The following is a 9,064-nucleotide window of genomic DNA, read 5'->3' on the forward strand; positions in this document are numbered from 1 at the left end:
AGACAAATAGTAACTATATACTAGATATAAATTTCATGTATCATTGATGGTGTCTTGCTTTTGCTAGCACTTTGACTTGTCTGACGCCGTTGAGGTCAACCAGACGTAATATATATCTATCAAAAATGATAGACAAGGATAGCAACACCTATGTTAATCAAATACTGCCATTATAACGTGGATAACCATGAGCCTTACCATATTCTATTCATATGAATATGTGTGGCAGTAGCGACACACATATCCATGCACCTACATAATGAATCGATAACAAATAAAAGTTGTACTTACTGGATGAAATGACTGGACAGTACTGTATTCACGGCAGTAAAAAGTAAATCCGTACGGCTTTTGTAGGCGGGAAGGTTCCACCTCACCTGAATATACAATTTCAGCCGTCAATGGGCCTTACGACTGTTATACTTCAGCGGGGACCGACAAGAAACGTGCCCATCCGATAACACGGGAGTGACCTGATCAAAAAATTGTAGTGATAGGCAGGTTTGGAGCCGGGATCTCTATAGTGAGGTCCACGTTATAATGGCAGTGTAGGGAGATAGGAGAAAAGGGTTGTCAGATCTCAGCCTTGCCACCCAAACAGCTGATACTGGTATATCTGATGAATTTAACTGTTCATTATTGTTGAAAATAGTTAATCATAGCTTATTTGTCAAGAAAATAAATTTTTTAAATATGTAATAATAAATTTTCATGATCGAGATAAAATATTTCGTCAGTTAGTTGAATTTCTACATTGTTGATAAACGATGTGACAGCATCGTAATGCGTGAAAGAGATTGCTCCATCATCTGTGTTGAACGATAGACAACGATAGCAACATCATGGCAAATCACACACTGCCATTATAACGTGGACCTCACTATAGACCACGGATCATTCAGTATTAACAGATATAAATACTTGGGATAATTTAACACATGAATTCTACATACTATATAATAATATAATTATGAATTGACTCAACATTCGAAAACTTGTCTGTTTGAAAAGTAGTTAGTTTATGAGTATATTTTTAGGGCAATAATATGTTTGCAGAAAGCCGATATCGAGCGATGATAGCCCCATGGTTGTGGAACCTCGCTGGTTTCCATTCATTGCTGAGAATTTACTCGCTTACTAATTGATATTCCAATTGCTTCTAACGAGGTTCTCGCGAGTCGACCTCGCTACGTACCCAAGAATGCATTCATGCTTTTCCGAGTCACCAAGGTAAGTCAATCAACATTAACGTTCAATTCCTATAGTGTGGTCCACGTTATAACGGCAGTATTTGATTGACATTGGTGTTGCTATCCTTGTCTATCATTCAACAAAGCAGTTACAACATAGCGCTATCCAGTAACCGTGAATTATGAAGGATAATTGAAATTTGCAACAAAATACTGAATCGATAACAGATAAGTAGGAGTTATTATACTTACTGGAAGGAATGACAGTTGAAACTCATACTTGAGGTGACAGTCGGACAGTAGTTTATAGCAGAGCTTGAACACTGGTCCACTGGGATGCAGGAACTTGAAAAGAACGTCGTAATCGTGTGCATTCGAGTCGAACTTGATCAGTCTCAAGTTCCATCCAACCTGATTGCTGATGCCGAATATCTCTTCGACAAGCACTGGCAACAGACTCTCCAGCTCCTTATTTGTGCACTCGCTCACATATTTACTTATCATTTCACAGCGCGCATGCAGTGGATTCACATTCATTATCGAAAGCATCCTGCAATTAATAAAATTCATACTGAAAAGTTGTTAAATAATTACAAAATGTTAGTTCCAGTTGCACAAAAGCCTGTTAAATTTTAATCAAGATTAAATTCTAAGGATATATTTTTAAAAAGAAGGCTTCTTCAATTGGTTCTTGTGGCATTTAATCGGAATTAAAAGTTAACAGACATTTGTGCAACACACAGGGTGTAATTTATATTAGATCTAATAGATCAGCTGAAACGTGAAAACAAGATAGGAAGTGTGTGTAAAGGATGACGAAGTAAGGGAGGTATTAATAGGTAGATCTTGCTTGTACAGAAGAGGACTTTGTCAACAAAAATTCAGTGACTTTGATGCCACTGCAGACCAATCTTTATTCTTTTAATGATTCAATTATACACAATCATTTTTTAAATAATTTAGTGGAGGATAAACAGTCACATCCATGAATTTCTATTTAAACACGTATCTATAGGTTATATAAACCCTTTTATTGAACTGAGAACAAAAATGACAGTGTATTCCACCTAAGTAATGCATTTATTAGGAAATCTATAGGTTCAATGATTTGAACTCAATTCAAGAAATATTTCCGACTTCAAGAGAAGGATGATATGAAGGCTAGCATTCAAGCCACTATAATCTGTGGAAGAGTTTATCTATGATGAAAGGACTGAGGCCGTCCAATGATCAAAAATAAGACCTGAGACTGACAGCCTATCCAGCGAAAAGTGGTCAAAGGCAACGTAGCGATAATAGGCCTAATACAAATTTTGGCTAAAGTGCACGTCCAGTGCCAACATACCTATTATCAAATTTTTGGTTGGGATCGATTTAGTATGTTATTTTGAGCACAAAATCACAAAAATTAAACGGCGCTCACTATTGTTTTTAAAATAAACTAAGTTCAAAGTAGCACAATTTTACATGCATTTAACCTATGAGAAGCAGCCATTTTGATTATTGAAATCATCAAATTATGATATTCCTAATCTGAGTTTTCCCAACCCAAATCTTTTCCTAACCTAAGCTTTTCCTAACCTTAGCTACTTATAGGTTAAATGCATGTAAAGTTCTGCTACTTTGAACTTAGTTTATTTTAAAAACAATAGTGAGCGCCGTTTAATTTTTGTGTTTTTGTGCTCAAAATAACATACTAAATCGATCCCAACCAAAAATTTGATGACAGGTATGTTGGCACTGGACGTGCACTTTAGCCTCGATCCCAACCAAAAATTTGATAATAGGTACCTATGTTGGCACTGGACTTGCACTTACACCGGCAACGTAGCGATAATAATACAAATTTTAAACAGATCAGTTTGTGTAAATGAGATGAAAGAAGTTGTAAATATATAGCTGAGATATATAGAACAATTAACAATATTAATGAAGAACTCAGTTGAAGAACTGTTAATTACACAAAAATAATAGTTAGTACCTACAATGATCAATAAGTAATTCGATTCTATGTTTCCACGAGAGATTATGAAACAAGTGAGAAAAAAATTCAAATTGATACTTACTTCCTAGATTGTTAAATAGCATTTGCAAGAAATATAACTTTTCGGGTTTTAAATAATATTATAGGTAACAGCTTTCAAACATAACCCCACTTTTATTTTTTCTTAATCCAAAAACCAGTGCCTTGCTTGCTAATCTTTTTAAAAATTTTAAGCTTCCTTATTTCAATTGCAATTGTCAATATTTAATGTTGAAAATTGATACAATCAAATATTGAATACACTTTAAAAATCAAAAGTACTTATATATATTCCCAACTTTTCAATGAATAATGGTATAAATCAACTAGAAAATATATTTGAAACTTTTAAAATAATCATTTGAATATCATATTCTAATTTGATAATAGATAAATAGATATACTTAATTATTTTCTATTATTTTTTTGCGGTGTGTATTGGTATGGCTGGCTACCTGCTGTTCGTTCAAGCTAATCAGCTGTTTGATGTTCATAATTTTATCAACTATGAATTGCGTTAATAGTGCTTCCAATAAACAGGATAATTTGATACATCAGAGAAATAATTTAAATATTTTATTTGAACGTTTTAATTGTTAATACTTAATTATTTTTTCATTATTATTTCGCGGTGTGTAGTGGTACAGCTGGTTACCAAAATCCGTCTCCATCGAGGTCAGTTACGTTGCAAGCACGCGTTGCATTTTTACCTCCTATGTCCTTCTGATACCCTGGTATTGGTTTTTGATTTTCCTATCTCTCCAATGTTAAATTTTTGGTTCAAGTAATTTTTGGTTCAATTTTTGATACAGAATGACGTCAGGGTGATACAGAGATACAGAACGGCGTCCATCTTTGATTTGATACGGATTTAACATCTCTACAGAGGATCAAATCCATAAATAAATAATATTATTTAAATAATTCTCTATTATATCAGTGTTTAATGATATTTAGATAGTTTTTAATATTGGTTTCAATTGACCTACAGATTTTCTGGTTATATATTTTTTTGACTGAAAATTGTACTCAACTAAAAATGAATTGAGGTTATGAAAATATTAACCACCAATAACCAATTTTTGGAATTTTTAGTCTGAATCTAAATTTAAAAGAGGAATAGAACAGTTTTTATCTCATCTTTCCAATCATTTTAATTAAAATTATATGTGGAAATAATTAAAGAATAAAACGGTTAATTTGGTAAACAGATACAGGAATTTGAAGGTTAGCCTAGTATCCAGTGGTCGAAAGTTCAGTAGATAGTTTGTTATCAATAGATACATTATAAAAATATTAATCACTTGATATATTGTATCTTCAAAACTAAAAAATGTTTTGGTTGAAACTTGAATATTTAGAAAATTCTTCTCTTCAGTAGAGGAGTACCAAATTTATTGGTTTAAATGCTAGTAAGCTTACTGTATTTTAATATAAAACGTAGCTGGTAATGGTTTATTCACTAATAAACAAACATGAACATTTGCAAATAGGTTATGGGTTATTTTACAATATTATTCCAGGTTTTGTATGGTATCATAGCCAAGGCTGTCATTGACAAGTTTATTCATTTTTTGTTTTCATTTTATCTATTGTCAATTGCTAATCATAATCTTATACAATAATTAGATTCGGAGAAAACAACAGGCCCAAAATTTTGAGGCTACCTATGTTTTTCTTTAAAAGAATGAGGTTAGAATTCTACTTTCAAGCCCAATTTTTACTTCATAAATAACAGTTTGGTGAGATAAAATCAATTTGCATAAACCAACGTACGGTGGTAAACACTTTTCAAATAGTCTATAAGTTTTTTTTATTTGGGCTATTTGATGATAAATAAAACTTATTCATTTAAATGATTGGAAAGGAGCTAAAGGCACTAGTCAAGAAAGTTGGTTATGTATTATAATTTGAACCATTTATTCATCAACGCTCATGTTTTCCTAGTTTTATCCCAACCTAGCAAATAATAACAGTTTAGCTTGATAGAACGACAACTTGGTAAGTACCGGTAAACCTAATGATAAATCTATAATGTAATAATGGAAAGAATCGGCTTGAAAGAATAGGGGATAGGATATTTTTCAATGACGCATCATCCCCAGGAGACGTCTCCACCGTTCAGCTGCATTTGTGATAATGCATATTATAATTTGAATGAATTTATGATTGATGATTTAAATTTTTATTGAAAGTGGTCACTGTTTTATTTGCCATTTGAATAGTTGTTCTGTAATTATGTGTATTGAATACAATGAATGAAACAGAAGGTATTGGAGGTATCTCAGTAGGTCGAGTTTGTGAAGTTTTCAGTTAGTCCCTAGCAAAGCACGGGTTACCTGCTGTATGTAATATTTTGTTTTTTTATTTCACCACTCTACAGTAAGATTGTACACAATAATAATAATGTGGGTCTGTTTTTGCAGTTGCTTGGTATTGATTGTAAGACACAGAAGAAGACACATTTAGATGTTTTTGGATCTTGAATCTTGATGCTCACAGAAAAGCAAGTCAACCAGACAGGTGAGTCACACAACATAAGTATACTTTTACTCAAGTAGGCCTATACTTACTTAGTTACTTACAACTTAATAGTTGCTACAATACTCTTTTCTGGCTACCAAGTTTGTCAGTGGCTCAATTCAGGGCAGTATTCCACCACCAAATCAATTCAATACCAGCAGATAACCCGTGCACCGCAATGGGCTAATCAAAAATTTAACAGACTTAAAACTTGACCTACCTTAATCTTGAAGAATTAACAATAGGCTAATATTCTTTTATATTAAAAGAATTAATATAACCATCCACGGTGAATAATTAATAATCTATATGCAAATTGTCAAGTTAATCAGTCCAGTAGTTGAGGCGTGATGCATGATACTTACTTGATACTTGTAGATATCCCACTAGTAGCGCGACAGCGCCGTGGTCGTCCCTGCGGAACACACCGTCATCATAGAATTCGTGCAGGCTATAGTAAGGCTTTTGTTGTAAGTGTCTCTTCTGGAGGTCCTTAAAGGTGCCTATGCTTTTGATATTTTTTATTTCTTCTTCTGGGAGATGGTTGTAAATCCTGCTGCATAAGTATCTGGGCCCCTCTTGCGCCAGTCAGTATATGGGTGTCATTATGTCGTCTTGTGTTGTATCCATGTATATGTTGGTTCCGTTGGAAATAATCCGGTCTTCTTTCAACCATCAGAGCTGATTCAAAGACAAGGGAGTGTTAGTATTCCAGTCTCAATAAACAAAGGTTTGCAATGTGCCAGGTAGTTTTCATTGTTTATAATTCTAACGATCCTTTTCTGTAGGAGAAGAAGCATGATTTTTTCAAGTATGCATTGTGATGATCTATGAATTTCTATTATGCATTATTCATTATCTCATTTCTATTCTCATATGATGCGTCTGATAATTGGTGAACTGTGATTCCATTCATTCATCTGTGAATTTATTATATTGTCATCCAATTTATCTATGTTCTGTTACAGGCTCTAAAAATTGATGAAATGGAACAAATTATTTGGACAAGACACTAGAAAAACTCTACTCGGTCGGTTTTGAAATCATACCTCAAGATACTTGCGAGATCTTCGTCTGCACTGCACTAGCATTTCAGGTAATTATCCAACTAGCCTACTATTTTGTATTCATTTCAGTGACAAATATTCATTTGTACCGTAAATGAATAAATGAATAGCCTATCACAACTGAAATAGAGAGCAAACCTTTGTTTAGGAGGAAATTAAAAGACTCGAATAGTGCTTTTACAGTGCTACAGAACTTTTCGAATCAAGATTCGAATCAAGATGCTCATGTTTTCCTAGTTTTATCCCAACCTAGCAAATAATAACAGTTTAGTTTGTTGAAACATCAACTTGATAAATAGCCTACTTCTAATGATAAATCTATAATATAATAAAGGAAGGAATCGGCTTATACATGTTGGGGATCTACAGTAAGATTGTAAACTTTAATTATATGTGTCTGTTTTTGCAGTGACTCAATGTGGATTGTGAAGACACAGAAGGGGACGCATTTGGATCTTGAATCATGAATGTTGAATCTTGATGCTCACAGAAAGGAAGTCAACCAGACAGGTGGGACTCACAACTTAAGTTACTTATTCTCAGTTATAATTAAGTATACTTACTTCTTACTAAGTTAATAGCTACTTACGTACAACTTAATAGTTGCTACAGTACCCTTTTCTGGCTATCAAGTTTGTTAGTGGCTCAATTCAGGGCAGTATTTTATCACCAACTCTATGTAATATATCTATTTTTATGATCTGGTAGTATCCGAATCGAAATACTTCTACTACCAATTGAAAAATTGCACTATAGTGTTCGATTTTGATGACACTACAGTCTAAATTTTGAATAATAGTTATTAAAAACTATTACCCACGTTTAGAGCGCTTTCGATTTTCAAATCCATTTTTAACACACATTAATAACTATTATTCAAAAATTGGACTGTAGTGTCGTCAAAAATACGAGTAGATCAAAATTGAATTATCAACTAGCAGTTGGTCATGGATAGTGAAATAGATGAGTACTATTATTCAAAAATTGGACTGTAGTGTCGTCAAAAATACGAGTAGATCAAAATTGAATTATCAACTAGCAGTTGGTCATGGATAGTGAAATAGATGAGTACTATAGTGAGGTCTATAGAGTAATATAGAATCTTGGCCCAAAGATATTCGTAAATTGGGAAACACAACTTAAAAATATAACATTGAAATATTGAAATATTATTTGCAGGATTGAGACCACAATAGGAGGCATAAAGTCCCTTGATAATTTTGAAAACAGAGACGTTATAGTGAGGTCCACGTTATAATGGCAGTGGAGGAAAGTAGGAGAACAACGTTGCCAATTATCTGCCTTGCCACTGCCTTCTGAAGAGGATAGCTTGGTCAATTTTACCACCAACTTTGGTCAATATCTATAGTTAGTTCCTAAAGGTAGTGGAGAAAAATAGAAGGACAACATTGCCAATAATTATACATAAATATCAGATGTACTGGTATCAGCTATCCTCTTCAAAAGACAGAGAATTGGCAACGTTGTTCTTCTATTTTTCTAGTGGAGAAAGATAGGAGAACAGTAGGGCCGATTCTGTACCTTCTATAGAGGATAGCTGATACCGTTAAGCCTATATCTGATCTGATATCAACTGTTCATTCTTGTTAAAAATAATTAATTATATTTCATTTGGATTCCATCCCTTCCAGTTAGGCCGCAACTCCACCTCAGCATCTTCATTTCAGTGACCTCCAGTCTGTGTTCATGGGCTTTCTTAACTGCCCAGGCCTCCGCTCCGTATGTCAACGCGGGCCGCACGACACGACTGTTTTATAGATTTTGCCCTTAAGTTTTTCATTCCTTCTATCACAAAGTATTGCAGTCATTTTCCTCCAATTCATCAATTAATTTACTAGATGTGCTATTTCGTTGGCCTGTTCTCCGTCTGCATCAAAGGTTGAGCCCAGCTAATAAGAGTATAGAAACTCTAACTTGTACTAAACATGATTATTTCAAGTATGCATTGTGATGATCTATGAATTAATTTCTATTATACATTATTCATTATCTCATTTCCATTTTCATATGATGTGTCTGATAATTCGTGAACTGTGATTCCATTCATTCATCTGTGAATTTATTATATTGTCATCCAATTTATCTATGTTCTGTTACAGGCTCTAAAATTGATGAAATGGAACAAATTATTTGGACAAGACACTAGAAAAATTCTACTCGGTCGGTTTTGAATCATACCTCAAGAAACTTGCGAGATCTTCGTCTGCACTGCACTAGCATTTCAGGTAATTATCCAACTA

The 9,064-nt window shown here is 33.7% G+C and overlaps 1 protein-coding gene and 1 long non-coding RNA gene across 5 annotated transcripts in view; one reads left to right on the top strand and one right to left on the bottom strand.

Moving 5' to 3' along the window:
* The window catches only part of LOC111045432 (sphingomyelin phosphodiesterase 4), a 48,712-nt gene extending 45,225 nt beyond the window's left edge, over positions 1 to 3,487 (bottom strand). The window contains exons 1-2 of one of the 3 annotated variants that reach the window (XM_022330845.2): positions 3,257 to 3,487; positions 1,443 to 1,740 (exon numbers count right to left, since the gene is read on the bottom strand). In XM_022330845.2, coding sequence (XP_022186537.2) covers positions 1,443 to 1,739 — 297 coding nt within the window. In that variant the 5' untranslated portion in view covers position 1,740; positions 3,257 to 3,487. Of the gene's footprint in view, positions 1 to 1,442; positions 1,741 to 3,008; positions 3,026 to 3,256 lie in introns of those variants that run through there. The other 2 variants (XM_022330843.2, XM_039436972.1) reach the window with 2 other exon arrangements.
* Positions 3,488 to 3,704: 217 nt separating this feature from the next.
* Positions 3,705 to 8,199, top strand: LOC120353394. Of its 2 annotated transcripts, XR_005572347.1 has the most exons (5): positions 3,705 to 3,888; positions 5,640 to 5,736; positions 6,705 to 6,832; positions 7,213 to 7,313; positions 7,983 to 8,199. It is a non-coding gene; the product is annotated as an uncharacterized LOC120353394 (long non-coding RNA). The 2 variants fall into 2 exon arrangements; XR_005572346.1 differs by lacking the exon at positions 3,705 to 3,888 and having other exon boundaries at positions 5,236 to 5,736.
* The last annotated feature ends 865 nt before the right edge of the window (positions 8,200 to 9,064 follow it).

This window comes from Nilaparvata lugens, chromosome 10 (assembly GCF_014356525.2).
Source record: "Nilaparvata lugens isolate BPH chromosome 10, ASM1435652v1, whole genome shotgun sequence".
NCBI lineage: Eukaryota > Metazoa > Arthropoda > Insecta > Hemiptera > Delphacidae > Nilaparvata > Nilaparvata lugens.